This window comes from Vicia villosa, linkage group LG7 (genome assembly GCF_029867415.1).
Source record: "Vicia villosa cultivar HV-30 ecotype Madison, WI linkage group LG7, Vvil1.0, whole genome shotgun sequence".
NCBI lineage: Eukaryota > Viridiplantae > Streptophyta > Magnoliopsida > Fabales > Fabaceae > Vicia > Vicia villosa.
This window is the reverse complement of record NC_081186.1, coordinates 77,058,007-77,076,447: the sequence shown is the minus strand read 5'-3', so window position 1 is coordinate 77,076,447 and position 18,441 is coordinate 77,058,007. Positions and strand designations below refer to the sequence as shown.

Here is an 18,441-nt window from a genome sequence, read left to right as displayed (position 1 = left end):
TGATGTTTATAGGAACCCTTCATATCATGAGTATGTTTTTCAAGCATCTCAATCTTTAAAGAGGCCATGTACACATTTATCTCAACCATCACAGACCTCTAAGAAACGATCAAAATCAAAGAAGCAACCAACTTTAAAGAACCAATTCATTTTTCAATTTCCTAATCATATTAGGTCATATATTAAAGATGTAGTTAATGTTGCATCATAGAGTAATTATGGATTTAGACGAATTGCATCATTGCATAGATATAGTGAAGATGGTTGGCCAATGGTTCGTCGAGACTTGGATAACAAAATAAGAGACGAAGAAATATCAAGTTTATACAAGAAGTTATATGGAAATATATTATCAAAAGTAAGAGAATATATGATGATATCAACTTTAGGTGCTAAGCCACCAGAGAAATGGACGACGTTACCATAAATGGGTTATTTGTTAGCAAATCGTATAATGTTGTTCTTGTCTGTTTAGGCAATTCGTGCATGACTTTCTTTCCTATGACAAGTTCGCATTCACAAAACGACTTCATTTATTATGTTGGTTTTGTAAACTAAAAGCATTGGGTCTGGGTACTTACTTTATTTATGTTTTTTTAAATATATGACTTGCTTTATTTATGTTTATTAATATTTGCATTATTTTTATAATCATGTAAATATGAAAGAAAGGTTTTCCATTGCCATAAGTCACATTGGATTGGAAGAAATTTCATTCCCTAATGGCAACGTCTTGGATGTTAGGATTTGCAGGATGTCTACAATATTGACAACTACTTATGCTTGTTGTATCATATAGGGTTAGGTTAGCATAATTCTATGTAATTAAAACATGAATCACAATTTAAACTTTTTTATTGACTTTGAATGCGTATGTCTCAAGTTAATACATAAATGACAAATTAAAAGATAAGTCGCAAGTTAACAGGCCCGACCCTGTGCCTGTGCAAACAGTGCCACAGCACAGGGCCTCACATCTATAAGGGGCCTCAAAGTATCTATACATACTACATAGTATGGGATCCATATGATTATTATTTTTGTTGAGAAACTACTACTCATTATCCTATATAAAATAATGCAATGGGTTAGTGATTATTGTTTTAAGACAAGCTCATTTAATGCTTTGCAGACTTTTCAAACTATTCCAATTCACCATTCTAGTATTTGATACAACTTATCAGGAAAACATTTAATATATGGTATATTCAATTTATTTAATTTTGTAAATCATTCTTTTTAATAAAATGTTTTATATTATTATTGTATATACATTGTATCAATTTAGTCTATTTTATTTTTAAATAAATTATTTTGATTAAATAATAATAAATCAAATTGTTAAAGGTGAATAGATGAAATGTAATAGGTTATTAAATTATTAAATTGTTAAAGAATTTTATTTTTATAGATGAATAATTAAGATGTCGCGCATTTGAATTCACACTTTATATCTAATATATTTGTACTACTATCAACTGAGTTGCTTTAACTTTATATTATATCATTTACTAATAAAATTTTTATGTAGTATTTAAAGAGAAATTTTAGTATATATGTTATATTTTATTTTATTAATAATCTATAATAAAAATTAGAACAGGGCCTCCAATTTATTTGGGCCGGCCCTGCAAGTTAATACATATGCAAAGTAAAACATAAATCAACTACTATGAGAAATATGCAATGCTTCAAACAATTCAACAAACTATGAGTCATCCTCCTTGGCACTTACTCGTGGGAGGTAATGATGAAGCAAGGTAAACATGTGTCCAACTTGGATCAGATGGTTTTGCATCATAAATGGGAACTGACACCTCTCTCACCTCATCCTGACGGGGTGGTACTAACCGAGGATGTGAACCACGATAATAACACTCCAAGTATCCAACATATGTATCATATAAAGTGGTAACCACCTCTGTCATACGAATCACGACAAGGACGCTGCTACAATTCCAATCCACTCAACATCAACATGATGCGTCATATAATCAGGAGGTAAGGGTGGAACATACTGCTTGAATCCAAACTGCATATACATCTTCCAAGGGTGTATGGAACAATTGTTTCACCCCACAATAAACACCCCCTATACAGACATATATTGTCAAATGGACACACTACTTTATGATCCTCGAATAGGTGTCATACGACACCAGTAGGTGTCATCTCATCCAGTACAAGTCTCAACTCATCCACCTTCAGCGCTTCTTGCTTATACAACCATCTCATAGTTCGAGGAAGTCCACAATCATCACCTGTTTTCCTATTCTCTCCTCTTTTTTCACAAGTTGGAAAATACTCATGAATCCAACACAATTTAAAAATTCATACTATGAATAAAAAATTTAATAAAAAAAATACTTATATCAGAGTAGCTTATCCACCAAGTTTCTTGCAAGTAAACATGGAAGCATCTCCAATATATATTAACAGTAACAAATATCATGCCTCGACAAGCGTAAAAGTCTTTTCGAATTTTTTTGGAACCTACCAACATCATCATACAAGCTCTGGTTGCACAGTTTTATCTAGAAGCAGATCGATGACATGTGGATAACTCGTGCATCCACTCCAACTTATAATAAGCACCCATGCAATAACATACATGTGGTGTTGTTTCAGTAAATGACACTCTCAATTAATTAAACAAGAGCAATAACATCTTCTTCAGTGACATTTAGAGGGGTCCATAATAAGCCCTTGATAGGTAGGTGAAGCAAACAAGAAACATCATCTAGTGTAATGTTTATCTCGCCAAATGGCACGTGGAATGACGATGTCTATGACTTTACATGCAAACTCTCTACAAATGTTGATACCATGTTTTGGTCTATCCTCGTCAAATTGGTTATCTTGAGTGAAGATAGACCACACTCATTCATCCACCTTTGCATCCCGTGTCCAGCAATCTTCAGTTCTTTCTTCGTACATCTCTCTTTAAAATAATTAAAACTATATATTATAAAACATAGATTTAAAATTTATTCAAAATAAAGTGACATCCATTTACTTACCTTGTCGAACCATAATTGACGAGCAATGTGATGCTCGTACTTTATCAGAAGAGAAGTATCGCACGACCCTCCTGAAAACACTAACGGTTGTAGAGCAAATGCAGATCCACCTATATGTTCATCCTCGCCAACCAACGACTCACGAGTGACCCCGTCCTACATCAACATGTATTGGTTTCGACCGTCACATCCTCGTGTTCGCGCGAGTGGCAAAAAAACATATTGAAAAATTTAAAAAGCGAATTCAAACTGGAAATCTAGCAGAAAATTGTACCTAACCTGAAAAATTTCTCAAAGATATTCGGTGTTGTTTCCCAATTATCCAGATAACTGTATAAGAAATTTCCCTTGGATTTCAAGAACCGGGTAACTTTTCCTTAGACTTTCGGTGACTTTCAAAAACATGATAACTTATTAAATGATTTTCGGTTTGGTGACTCTGGACCGGAGAACTTGGTAAATGTTTTTCGATATGAACTTTTTTTCTCTCGAGTTTGGAGAACTTGAAAAATGAATGAGGAAAAAGGTGAAATAATTAAAAATAATTATGGGAAATGGTAACGAGTGCCCCAAGGACACTCTTTAAGTGCTTAAAGTGGTAAGATTTTTTGAAAATTCATGTATTTGATGCATTGGAAATTGAAATAATTGAATTTTCTAAGTAATATTTTATTTATTTAGTATCCTTAAAGAGTGCCCCCGGGGTACTCGTTAACATGACCCATAAATTGTTTATATAGGTATATTTTGGTCAAAAGTGATATAATGTAGGAGTAGGGGGATAAATGTTTGAGCATGGGATAAAATTTTCTCCCACGAGTCAACGCAAATTAGGCACAATGGCCCAACTACAGCAATGTAGCAACGCCCTTACATAGTGGGGTGCACCTCTGGAAACCTCAGAATATCCTTGGGTTTATTCGGAGATACATCTTCGAACGCACCAAATACCATTTTTTGTAATTTAGTTCGGAGATGCATCTCTGAATAAATTCAATGTTAACTTGCAGATACATCTCCGAAGTCACCTTTCGTCCTTAGTAAATAAAGCAGCCACCACATTTCTTAGGAAAATAGTTCAGAGATGTATCTGCGAACTTTGTATGGACTAAATTCAGAAATACATCTCTGAAGAATTGCCTGCATGTTTCTTGTGAAGAAATAGTGTACTGAGATTGTAGTATTTTCAATTTAAGGTAATTTTAATTCGATTAACATTGCCATTATTTGTTTCAAAGATTAATAAACATGAATATTGTATAACAGAGTAATGCGTTAATTAATCAGAAAGACAATCATAGTATAAAAGTTATTCTTAAAGTATGGAGAAATATACAAAATACAATCAAATGCATAATCTACTGAGTATGCCTAATTGTAACCCCGACTCCTCCTCTGCCTACAATAACCCAAAGCATTTTGTACCTCGGTAAGAATGGAACGTGCTAGGGTAACCGATTCATCGCTTCCTCTCTCAAACAGCCCAGACTCGATGCTCGCTTCTGTCATCTGCATAATGTCCTGATAGATCGACAACACATTAACGACATGATCATCTATGACCTACTCATTCTCCAGGATCTCCTCGTGAGCGGGATTAGGTGGACGTCTAGGAGCGTTTGGTGTTATGTAAGGGTGTGACATATAATAGAACCAAGTCATGTAGCCCTCGGCATAATGCCACTCAGATGTGGCTCCTGACTCTGATACTCCCCTAGAACCAGGCGACTCTCAAAATCCGCCATAATGCCATCCAGTTGTCTACGGACAATACTCTTAGTAGCAGCTTGGAAGGGGGACCTCCGAATAATCTGCACGCAGCCAAACTGTCGCATGCACCGCTCTGACAGATACCTGCATATGATATTAATCTGATATGGTCGAATGAAATTTCATCCCGATGATATTGTATGGCATCCATACGATGTCATCATGCTAAATGAGAAACTTACTCAAAATGTGTTGATGAGGGTGTAAAGTGTTGAATGCAGTAGTTAGAGGGAGTTGGGAATGGCAAGATACAAGCAAAGGATCTGAAGTTGCTTCAAAAGTTGAGGTAGAGTGTAAACTGAAAATGGGTAGAGGGAGGGAGAGACAAAGTTTCTGAACTAAAAATGAAGAAAGTGAAAAGAGGGAAAGTCTGACGTGCATTTAAATACATTTACCTAGTTCGGAAATGAAAAATATAATGTTAAATCAAAACAAATGAAAATCTTTAGTATCCTACAAGGAAAATTTCTTTACCCACCTCCCTATGGGTGGTCACCTCCTGCGAAAAACCAAAACTACCCCTGCTTCGGAAGTTCATTTCCGAAAGCGTGTTTTTTTAAAAAAATTGACTTACTTCGGAAGTTCATTTCCGAAACAATTATTTCGGAAGTTCACTTCCGAAATACTGCGATTTCTGCAGATTTATCAAAACACTCCCCCTCCCCCAATCATTTACCCTAAATCAAAACAAAAAGTGGCAAAGGCGAAAATTTGTGCAAACAGAATTCCAAAGCTCCATCAAGGCTCCAATCACACTGCTAAACAACATTCAAAAGCCCTCAATCCTAACACTTTGTAAGTTTTGAAATTTTTAGATCTATTATTCAAATGCATGTTATTTAGGGTTTTAATTGTATAAATGATATATGGTTAGGTTGTTAGTAGTATTTAGGTTGTTTAGAAGCATTTTGATTTGTTTTGAAGTTTGGTTTAGGGGTCTGCCATGGAAGTTGCAGAAAATCCCATCGCAGGGGTGTTTCGGAAGTTCATTTCCGAAAACACCTCCATCCCAGTTTTCGGAAATGAACTTCCGAAATGTATCAGGAGTTCAAATTTTTTAGTTTTTTATTTTGTCTCGCAAATTAATCGATTTCAATTGTTTACAGGAACATGTCAGGCAACCAACCAGCACGCAGAACTGACGCTAAGGGAAGAAAGGGTTCTTCAAAGAAGGAGGTGAAAGAGGTGAAAGAGGTGAAGGAGGTGAAGGAGGTGAAGGAGGTGAAGGAGAAGAAGGAGAAGAAGAAGCTTTTGACTGGTTCTGCTTCGCAGCCTTCAGGCGTGATCAACGCTGATGGTTCTGATACTGAGTGGGATGAGGATTGGTATAATTATCTTCATTCGGAGGAGTTCGCTCGTCGGGAAGAATAACGTGTTTTTATTTTGTTTGATGTGTATTTTGTAACGCTCGTCGGGCAGAATAACATGCTTTTGTCTTGTTTGACGTGTCTTGTTTTGTTCTGATTTCGGATTGTATCGAATAATGTTTTTGTATTGGATTTATCATCTTAGTTTTTGGAAGTGGTAACCGGGGCTGGAACATATGACGGAGGAGGTGGATGTCCGGAGGAAGAAGAACCGGAGGTACGTCCACCGCGAGACAAATGAGCCAATCAATGTAAGCTATAGTTTATCATTATCATCTGGGGAAGTCATTTCTAAAAAATCAAGATTAAAAATAATAAGATTTTTTTCCCAATTTTTTGTAATGACGTCCCCTGATGATAATGATAAACTATAGCTTACATTGATTGGCTCCTTTGTGTCGCGGTGGACGTACCTCCGGTTCTTCTTCCTCCGGACATCCACCTCCTCCGTCATATGTTCCGGCCCGGGTTACCACTTCCAAAAACTAAGATGATAATATTATCGTTGTAATCTTCACCCGATTAAATAAAGCGAATTGTAACTTTAATTTTCGTTGGAAGTCTTTTTTTCTCCCCACCACTCTCTCATCCCCACTTACCCGTGTTGAACAATATGTAACTTTAATTTTATGTAATATTATCGTTGTAATCTTCACCCGATTAAATAAAGCGAATTGTTGTTGTTTTTCGTTTTATGCTGTCCAGACATATTTTCGGAAGTTCATTTCCGAATTCCCCAGGGGGGTGCGTTCGGAGATGAACTTCCGAAACACCACATTTTCTGAAAAAGTCACTTTATTTCGGAGATGCATCTCCGAAATCAATATTTTATATTAAAAATAACACGTTTTCGGAAGTTCATTTCCGAAAACACCTTTTTCAAGAAAAAAAGTACAGTTTCGGAAATGAACTTCCGAAACAAGGGGTATTGTGGTAAATTCACCGGAGGTGGCCAAGAAGGTTGGGAGGTGGGTGAAGAAATTCTCTCCTACAAGTGACCCAAAAGAAATTTATTTTAATGTAATGTCAATGTAAAATTTTGGCAATTTCTGAAAATTCCAAAATACTCTTGGATTTCTTCGGAGATATATCTCTAAACATACCAAATTCCATTTTTGCCAAAATTTAATTTATAGATGCATCGTCGAATTTTTCTTAGGTTAATTTAGAGAAATATCTCCGAAAATACACCTAAAGTGAATAATAGAACTAGTGTTATTTCTAGAACAAAAATTTCCAAGCAAATGCTAGCCTGTGTAAAACTGTAACTGAAGAACGCTAAACCTACAACAGCAATAGTTGGCACAACCACAACTGGGTTGATTAACCTACAACAAATTGTAAAATTGTAAAGAATTGATATTCAAGACTGAAAACGTGAATAACTATTTTTTGACGAAAGTTCTGTATTTTGTATAGCTTCATTAACAAATATCATGCCTCTCTTTATTTCACATGTTAAACACATCGTAAATTTTCAACGAGTTAGCAAAACAGCATGATCATACTAATACAATGTATAAATTTACTAAATTGAGCACACGATGAAAAATATTTATAGTGGATAGAATGAAGGTATGACGTAAAATTTCTTGTTACTTGAGTAGGATAGACACCAAGCCACTAAATCCCAAGATACTTGGAACATTGAACCAACTATTATACACCTTGAAGTTCTCTCTTTATTTGCCTAAACTTTTGCAATTGAAATAAGCAGGATTAAGAGTCTTTGAGTGTTTTTGATGAATTAAGATTTTTTGTTTTTAATGAAGTATGAACTTACATGTTCGGTAAGATTCTGAAATTCTTGAGCATTTATAATGACTCACGCCGATTTTAAATATAAAAATGAGCTCCCTTGAACTAAAGGCAATCACGTACCAAAGTAAGCGTGATGCCAAAAAGAAACAATGTTGTAGAAATTACGGTTGTAGAAATTACGGTAGTAGTATCCTTATGTTATTAGAGATTAATAATTTAAATGCGAAAAGATAAAAATCCGAAGAGCTATCAATTATTTCGGCATAGAGAATTCTACACATCGTTATACGGGGAAAAAGAACATTTTGATGCAATTCATGATGCTCTTATTATTTGTGTTAGCGGGCGCACCAGAGTCAAAATACATGGCTTCAAATGTATTTTCAAAAATACATCTCCGAATTAACCTCAGAAAAATTCTAAGATGCATCTCCGAACTAAATTTTGACAAAAATGAAGAAATTGTACGTTTGGAGATGTATCTCCAAAAATATGAGGCATTTTTGACATTTCGCTAGAGGTCTGGGAGAAAATAACTGGGTGTGAAAAGAAATTGTCAAAATGTTTTACACTATCGAGACATTGATATCAGTGGAAAAAATATATACATGGGCTGTGTTTTGTAAGTCCAAACCAGTAGCTTATATTGCATAGGTTTATAGCAAATAAGCTTGCATGATCAAAGTAGAGTTGTTAGATGACAAACTATGGCGTTGCTACTTCATATAGCACTTTTCAAATAGAATTTTGAGCTTACAGTAATAAATGCAACGCTTACAGTGTTTCCATTTACAACTCGGAAATTGATTTCACTTTTGGTAGCAGTATCTGCAATAACTTTGGCATTTGAAGTCTTAACTCTTAGCCTTCACAGTGTCAAAGAACGCAAGATCTTGAACTTCCACTATTCCGAGTTTCTTTTAGTCAAGAGCAAACACACCAGCAAGACCATGAACCCTTTGTGCAATGGCTTTAATGCCTTTGGGTCTATGTGTATGATATGCAGCATACATAGCAGCCATGTTGGCAAGTAGTGCCTAAACAAAACCAACGATAATGAAATGAAATCCTCAAAGGACTCACTCATGCAAAATCAAACTCTTCTCCAGGAGCGCGGCAAAACAAAGGTGAATCCATCCTCAACAGGATGTTCAGAGTGTCACTTTTTTTATAATCATGTTATAGGTAAGAAAGAGCATCCTTTTGCAGTGACTAATCCCTGTCTTGAAACAAAAGTCACCTTGAAAATATATATAAACTCCCAGAAAGGATAGGATATATGGTTATTGCTGTATTCACTCTCTACATGATGAATTCAGTATCCCCAATAGCTAATAGTTGCAATCAATAGAAAAATTGCATTTCGTTGTTACACAATTGTAAAACTACAAAGAAGTATCTGCAAAAACGAAATATAAGAGAAGAAGTAAAATTGTCTGATGTTATATGACAGTACAAAAAGTGACACAGCAATATAAGTAATCTTACAAGCAAAAATTCCTCATCAATGAGGAGAAAAGATGTATAATCTGAGTGAGTTGGAATAATATTTGCAAACCAAAAGAGGAGGGTGGCCTGGGTGTAAAACACATCGGCTATTTTAACAAAGCACTATTGTGTAAATGGAAGTGGAGAATCGTGAATGAAGATGGTACCATATGGAGACAAATTTTGGGAGCTAGATATGGTGATTTACATCAAGCTGTGATTATGGGTTCTGAGTTTAAGTCCAAAAAGAAAGCTTCTGTATGGTGGAAGGATAAGTTTGCGGCCAGTTCGCTCAAAACTATCGTGTTTGATTGTTTTGCAGCTAATGTTAGTTTTGGTTTAGGCAAGGGAGACAAAATTCTGTTCTGGTATTGCAGCTGGTTTAGGGGATCACCTCTAAAGACCACTTTCCCTACTTTATTCAGCATGCCGCGGCGGCCACTGGACAAGGTTTGCGACATGGGTTGTATGCAGGCAAATGTTTGGCAGTGGGATCTTTATGTAGCAGCAGATGATTTACTAGGAAATCCTGTAGCAACAGAAGAAGCATTCGCTCTCATCGAATTGCTGGCAAACCTCAACCCAACAGCGGAAGGTATCGACTCAGTCAAATGGTGGCCCAACACTGATGGCCTCTTTTCGGTAAAAAGCTGTTATTCTTTTCTGCGCGATAGAGGGCGCGAAGAGATAGTGGTATTGAATGTTCTAGAAGCTCTTAAAAGGATTTGGAGGACAAATATTCCTTCGAAACTTAAGGTTTTGGGTTGGAGAGTTATGTTAAAGAGACTCTCATCTAAAGATCAATTGGCAAAGAGGGGTATTTTACATAATGATCAAGACAACGTGAGTGTTCTATGCTCGAAGACTTAGATCATCTGTTGTTTAATTGTATTATTTCTAAGAAAGTGTGGAACAATATTTATGTGTTGCTAGATTTGCAGAACATGGAGAAGCTAGGTGGTATTTTTCACTTGGATCAATTTATGCAAGCTCTTGGGGGAAAGATCACAAAGAAGATATGTCTAGTGTGGATGGCAACAATTTGGACTGTGTGGAACACGAGGAACAATATATTATTCAACTGAGAGTTTTGCATTCTAGACGATATTATTTTGAGTATCAATGTTGTGGCGTTGATTTGGCAAGCTATTGGCACTAGAGGAAGAAGATGTTCATCATTGTACAATCGGGGCAAGCTATTGGCACTAGAGGAAGAAGATGTTCATCATTGTACGATTGGCTTCAAGCTCCTTTAGATTTCATCAATGGTGTTTAAGATGTTTGTTTTAATTGGTGTATTGGATTTGAGTACTCCTTGTACTCTCTTATATTAAATAATAATTAAACTTTGCTTGTCAAAAAAATAAACACATAAATTTAGACATAACCCTAGTATTACAAAAACAATGTAGGAGATGAATCAATAAGCTAATTCCTCTGTTCTATGATAGAAAGTACAAAAACTGATCCAAAATATAGATAACCTTGAAAGTGAAAATTCCTGATCAAAATTGGGAAACAAAAAAAGTGTAACAGCTCACCGGTGAATTAACAACGCTCTAAATTTAAGCTTAACCCTCGCGTTTCCTTTTCATTTTCTTCTTAGACTTTTCCCGTATCCATCTTCCACATTTTCATTCTTCCTCTTCTTCTTCGTTTGCTCCGTCTTTACCTCTTCAACATGTAATTTAGCTTCATGTTCCATTTTCGACCTAATTTCTATGTCCCAGAAACCAACTAGCCCTCCATTTTCACTCCTCGCACTGTTGCATAGTTTTTTCTCTACCTCTTTCTGTTCTTGTCCCTTTCCATTTTCAACCTTCTTATTGTTACTTGCATTTTTCTCCATCTCTCTATGCTGTTCTTTTTCCTTTGCATTCTCACCTTCTAAATTCTTGTCCTTCTTCTTGTTCTTCTTCTTTTTTCTTGCATTCTCATCATGAACCCTTTCCCTTACAAACTCGTTCTCGGGCTTCACATCAACACTCTTAGCATAACTTTCCACCACTCTCCCGCTATCATCTGTTGTGTGGCTTTCGCGATTCTTCCTACGAGACTGTGATGGTTTAAGCTCCCTGTGAAACTGATTAAGCTCATTGAAAGCCGCGGAAGCACGGAAGAGATAAGCATTGATGACTTGTGAAGCACCATTGTCAGCGGAGACAAATTTAAAGAGAATTTTGGTAGCTTTGGAAAGTGCTATCTCTTTAGATGATTCACAATGTCCAGATAGCGTTTTCATTTTTCCTCTGCTTTCACCTTAACACACATATAGCTAGATTCAATAATCACTTAAAAACTAAACTATGTTGTCAACCGCGCTGCAAATGGAAATCGCGGTGCCGAGTAGAGCTTTTCTGAAAAGCAGTATTCTGATTTGTTGCGTTTTGTAGTAGCGGTTATCGTAGCCGCAAATCGCGCTGGAATCGAATAATCGCGTGCTATAGAAATGAAGGAAGGAAAATATGAAAAAGGAAAAAGGAAAACCTGTACGGTGATCGTTCTCCCCCACGACGACCAAGTCCGCCGGCGTTTCCGGCCACTAAGTTCAATCCACTGCAACTGCTTTCCGATACAACAAGTGTTTTTTTATTAGAAGCAGCTTTGAGTTTTTGTTGTTTTAGGGTTTTAATTTCTCAGAAATAATATAAAAATGAGAACTATTTTCTGTTCAAAATTATTTTACTTTATCTTTATTGAAAAATGTATTTATTTATTTGTTTATTAGTTTAAAGATAGCGCACTAATTTTAAAGAAAGCTATCAGGGTATGTTTGGATTGATGGAAAGAGAAGGAATGGAATGGAATGGAGTCATGTTTTATTGTTTGGTTTTATAAAAAATGAATGGAATGGAGTGTGATGAAACTCATTCCATCCAATACCACTCTTTCAGTCAATTTTTCATTCCCCCCAAATTGGGGTGTATCCAATGGAACGAAATTAATTAAAAATACAATTACAATTTTATCCTCTAATTTTTCATTCTTATTAATGTTTCTATTCGCTATTTCAATTCACGTGATATTTTTCTATTTTCTATTCTCCCACTGCAACCCTTCTCCTTCAGCAGAGACTTTCTTCTTGCAAAGTGTCTATCTGTCTTCTACCTTAACAAGGTACATCATATATCTTCTCTTCTTTTTACATGTGTTATTTCATTTGCATGTTACAATATCTATGTTCAATTCATAAAATTCAAATTTATGATAATATGTTTTACTGCTTGATACATGGTAAATATTAGTTTTTTTAATAATCCATAGTTGATAGTTAAATTATAGGTTTTTTTTTTTTAAATTATTGTAGAAAATAAAATTTATGAATAACGCAATGTCACATATAATATTTCCGTGAACTACAAATTAAAAATGAGAAGTGACTAGTACTTTCTTAATAATTGATTATTAATTTTATGCTAATTTAAAATTCTGCTTATTATATAAGAAATTCACACGTCAAATGACACCATGATATTTATATGAAAGATGAAAATTTTATAGTTAAAAAGTTGTAAAAAAAATGATTATCGGTTAGATATGTCCGGAAAAAAATTGTTATAATCTCTTGAAAAGTTAGGTAATGTGCTTTTGAAATACAAGGGTAAAAATTGAATAGAAAAGTTATAATGCTTTCCGCTCCGTCCAATTTCCAAACAATGGAAGGGAGTTTATGTTCCATTCCGTTCCGTTACATTCCGCTCCATTCCGTTCTGTTCCGCTCCATTCCGTTAAGTTTAAATTATCCAAACATACAATTTTTAATGTTATTAAATTATTTTTAAATAAAAAATGATTTAACTAGATACATAGTGGTGATTGTTTGACAGTTTAAAAATATTTTACAATGTCAGATACACAGACGGTGTAAACAAATTTTACAGTGTCGTACAATAAAAATATATAATTTGTCGTACAATTAATTAAAATTTTCAATCTGATTTGGCAAGATATATAGTCGTTATCGATTGACAACGGAAAATATTTTTACATATTCAGTGCATCATCCATTTTCTCGTACTTTGATTAATAAAATACAAAAAAAAGATTTATTAAATATTATATTATTTTTTTACCAATATTAATATTTTCACCTCTAAATATTAAATAATATATTAAACTTCGAGGTTTGAATTGATGATCGACTTCAGCCATGATTTTTAATTAGGGGTGGATACAAACGTGAAATCCACTTGAAATCGATAAAATAGAGTCTTAAAAACCAAATGGGATGGGTTCGAATAGGGTATCTGACTATCGGATCATCCGAAAAATTCTACCTGATACCTCTATTTTTAATTCTAATACCCTCATATTTTTTAATTATGACGAAATTGCTTTTGTCATTATTTTTCTCATTCAAAAGTTAAAGTTTGAAAAATATTAATTAGTAAATTTTGGTTGTTTATTTTAAAAAATTCAATAACTTTTTATTATCTAGAAGCAAAAATTAACATTTTTATTGAATTTTTAAAAACTCAGTGTGAATTTTTATTGGAATTTTTTAAAAACATTTGATGCGTGTCTTAGCCTTATCGAAATTTCAAATATTTGGTATATCAGGTTTTTAGTCCACCCCTTTAAAATTTGATAGTTTATTTCAGATTGCTCTCCTTATACGCGTCTAAGGTGGATGGTTCCTCTACAAATGTTACTTAGTTATTTTCACCATTGACTTTGTATGTTTTACTTGCATGCTTTATTGAAACTTTTGAAAATTTTAATTTAGTTATGGTATTTATGACTAATTTATTCATTATATGTTTTAATTGATAGATATTTTCCTCTTGAACATAAGTGTTATCATGTGATCAATCTATTGAGAAACAACATGAGATGGTTGATATTATTGTTACTGTTCATCCCGATACCATAAATGGGCAAAGAGAGAGAGAGAGAGAGAGAGAGAGAGAGAGAGAGAGAGAGAGAGAGAGAGAGAGAGAGAGAGAGAGAGAGAGAGAGAGAGAGAGAGAGAGAGAGAGAGAGAGAGAGAGAGAGAGAGAGAGAGAGGAAAAACAAATTGACAATGGGTTGTGAGAGGGGATAAACTACAAGAACCATAATTCCTTTAAAGTCACTTGTAGTATAAGAGTAAAATGCCCATTTAAGTTGAGATATGTGTCAAGAGGTAGCTAAGGATTTAGTGAGTCATGACATATTAGGTCGTCTGAATCCCGATTAACAATTGTTTGTGAATGAAATTAAAAAATACTGCATGGCGAGGTACATTGTGGCTGCTTTGAAAGATAATGATCTGGATAACCTAACGAGTAGGCCACATGTGTATATGGCAAGATCTATATATTGGTCTACCATCATAGGTTCATTCACAAAAATATAACATATGTTAAAACTAATTCATGGTGAGAAATACATGTGCTAGACCAGAAAGATGGAGGAATCAAATATTATTGTTGATACATTATAGACCCAACTTCATTTTGGAAGTTGTTGAACATGTTTTATTTTATCTTGATCTTTGACTATGCATACAAAATTAACATGATAAAATAAAACATGTTCAACAACTTCCACTACTTGAGATCATTGGTGTTACGTCAACCAAGTTGACTTTTTTAGTTGGGTTTGCCTAATTGGAACATGAAAGGGAGGCAAACTTCACATGGGAATTTGAAAGCCTGAAGAAGTTGTTCACTTCTGAGAAGTTGCTTCCGAAGGTCATGGTGGCAAATCAGGAACTTGCCCTGATGAATGTCATAGAATTTGTGTTCCCATCCTCATTTGATCCAGTAAGTGTATTCCATATTTAAAAAATGCTAGTTCAAAATGTAAAGAGTATGTCGAATCTAATAGGCAGGAGCATGATGTGAATCTATGGAACAAACATGGTTCACACCCTATAAAGAAAAGGTTGTTACTATATGGACTAATTGTGTCACTCGTTTAGGGAACCCGAAAACAAACAGGTACATCCATATGAGTTTGATTTTATTATGCAAATATTTATCAATTTATTTATTACATCTTTCCCTACTACTATTTTATAGGGTTGAGTATGCTCATTGGAGATTTTAAAACATGTTGAGTACTACTCGATGAGATTTGTGTAGATATTGGAATGTTGTGAACACCATGTTGAAGCTGTGACTTGGTGCAATTAGGATATCATTTTAAAAAAGTGTTCCCAATATTGAGCTTCGGTATAACACTCGATTTTACTCGATATTGCATGTCTTTGTATCGAGACAGTGTACACAACACATTATGAAGGACTTGGAAAAGGTGAATATAGTTGGTGCTGACAAAGTTACTTGTGGTTGCTTCATTAAGACAACAAACTGGTTAGCTTGTTCGTGTGAACTTGTAGGTATTCAAATACAACTCTACCATGTTCCATTAGAATCCACTCATGAGTTTCAGAATACATTACACATTGAAGAGCATGAAGTCACTGAAGAAGAAAATGGACACATTTGGAGTTAAACAAAGAATGTGAATAGTTGAATAGGTATTTCAGGACCTTGGATATTCTCATCTAGAGGGTTGTGAAGAAAAATTATGTGAACTTACATATCCATGCATAACTTCTATGTGCCTACCACCAGGAAAGTAAAAGCCAAAAAAGAAAAGAAGTTAAGAAGAGTAAAAAAGGAAAAATAGTGATGTGCATCGTGATTCTTCACATTGAGAGTATTTTAAGGCCTCACAAGGAAGTCAGGCGTCAAAGAGATCATATAGTAAATCTCCATCAAGTTACCTATCTAGCAAGTCTTCTAGGCATCCTTACATGTTTCCTTTTCCTATTCTTTACACAATTACATTGGAGATATTGTACACAAGAGGTTATTGGAAATTGTGGTTTTCGTACTATTAGAGATTTACTTGGATGAGGTGATGAGTCATGGTCCTTGGTTCGGATTCGACTTGATGGTTAAGTTTATTTAAACATTTAGTTGTATTAAAAGGTGTTCTATGACACAACCTCAAAAGTTATGAGTTCATTGCGAATCTCTGGCTTGGAAGTTCAAACCATGAGATATGGTTGACTATTCTAACATGGGTTAACCTATTGCTTTTAGATATAGTTTGATATTAGTTTCATTGTCTTGTAACCTCAACATCACTTTCTTCCCATTGTGGTTTATCCATCTATGTATGCAAGTAGACATAAAATGATTGTAGTTGGTTTTGTTAACAACACTCATTGGATTCAGGTGAAATTGAAATCCCATTGTCCATTGCTTCTCATTACTAACCGCTGGAGATAGAATTATAATGAAAGTGCAAAAGCATGAGAAACAACATATGCGGGACATATAAGACATTGGGAAAAAGAAGTCAGGAAGTCAACAAATTTTATGTAATTATATTGTCGTGTATTTGCGATTATATGTATATTTTTTGTGTGACAGTGACTGTACCAACATTTTTGTATGTTATGTCATGTTATGTTGCATTATGTTCATGATAAAATATGAGAAGTTATGTTTATATTACATTATTGTGTTGTTAATTTTTATATAATGTAAGGAACATAGTAAAAAAACCAAAAATAAAAACATAAAACATCCAACTGTCTATTAGATTTTTTTTTAAAAAAATCTAGTAACACCTTATGCATACCGAATATTTTAATAAATATTGTAACCTAAATAAGAGTCTCACCAAATTCTTAAAATATCTGGTACGACTCCATATTTATATATCAAACATTTGAAAAGTGGGGTAGAAAGGTATCTAAACAATCACTTTAATACCATATTTTCTTAATAATTTAGTATAATCCCAAAATTTTGGTATCGACAATTTAGAAAATCCAGTAAAAATTTATGGATTATTTGAAAAAATCTGGTATTTTAGAGGAATATTTGATGAAAAATAAAAAATTGATCAGTAAATAGTGATTATTTATAAAAATATGGTATTTTGAATATCTTTTCTCTTCTCTTGTTAGATACGTTTCCTATCTTTCCTACTTATCTCTCTACTGATCCTTCTTCCACCTCCAAAAATTATAATTTCATTTTTTGTCTCTTATCTACCATCACGGCTCTCAAAACCTTTCACGGTAGTGATGACCTTTTAGAAGCAATTAAAGAAAGACACCCACAAATTCTAGGTGCTGGGCATAACTTTCATCTCGTCGTACAATTTCAAGATTGGTATCACTATCTCAATTTACTATGAGGACCAGGAGCTATTTATTCAAACTTAGTAAAGGCTATCCCATTGTCTTTTTTATGCAAACTGGTCGGGTCGGGTGCCAGATTGATTCAGTTGGTTAATTTGGATAGTATAGGGCTGTTTAGGTCGAGTTTAGATGATTATTTTGGATCTGACAAAAAGCGAAACCGACCAAACCTAATTAACATTTAATTTATTTATTTTTATTATCATATGATTGAATCAGTATAAAAATGGGGTTTATAATGTTATAAGATTATTATCATTTTTATAATTAATTGAGTAATCACAAGATTACATATGCAACATGAAATTTTGAGTATTATTTAGTTTGTGGTTTAAAATATCACAATGATCAAATTAACGTCAAATGATATTTGAAATATTATCATATAATAATAATAATTTTTTTCAATAATAAAAAATACTTTTTCATTAGCTTATTCTCAAATTTTGATAGTTTTTTAAAAATATATTAAGAGTTAGATGTATGTGAATTTTATAAATGATAAGTCATTTTTATAGATTTACTTAATAAATGTTAAACAGATTAAATCGATCCGATTTATCCGCCAAATCGAGTTAACCGAATCCGTCAAAAATCAAAATTTTATCGGTCGGAATTAGATTTTAAAAATGAAACTGCACTTTACACCAAATTTAAATTTTGAACCCGAAACCAATTCGAACCAACCAATTGTTCAACCTATGTAATAAGATAAAGTAGCCCCATGTACTTCCTTAAACTCACATTAATTCACTTCTTTACTTATAAAAAAAGAGGTATACTTTAAATATATCATCTATTTTAGATTTTATTAACATTTATAACATTTATGATAAACTAATTTCTCAGATATGTATAGTTAATTAGTAAATTTTTAGGTGGACAT

At 33.9% G+C, this 18,441-nt stretch overlaps 1 protein-coding gene across 2 annotated transcripts; it reads right to left on the bottom strand.

Annotated features, from left to right (window-relative positions):
* Positions 1–8,616: 8,616 nt before the first annotated feature.
* Positions 8,617–12,042, bottom strand: LOC131620902 (uncharacterized). Of its 2 annotated transcripts, XR_009289343.1 has the most exons (3): positions 11,894–12,042; positions 10,948–11,665; positions 8,617–9,317 (listed from the first exon to the last, which is right to left on the bottom strand). XR_009289343.1 is itself a non-coding variant. In XM_058892087.1 (2 exons), exon 2 carries the CDS (start codon positions 11,646–11,648, stop codon positions 10,998–11,000), a length of 651 nt encoding a protein of 216 aa, XP_058748070.1. In that variant the 5' UTR covers positions 11,649–11,665; positions 11,894–12,042; the 3' UTR covers positions 10,783–10,997. The 2 variants fall into 2 exon arrangements, 1 of the variants encoding a protein (XP_058748070.1); XM_058892087.1 differs by lacking the exon at positions 8,617–9,317 and having other exon boundaries at positions 10,783–11,665.
* Between the last annotated feature and the right edge of the window lie 6,399 nt (positions 12,043–18,441).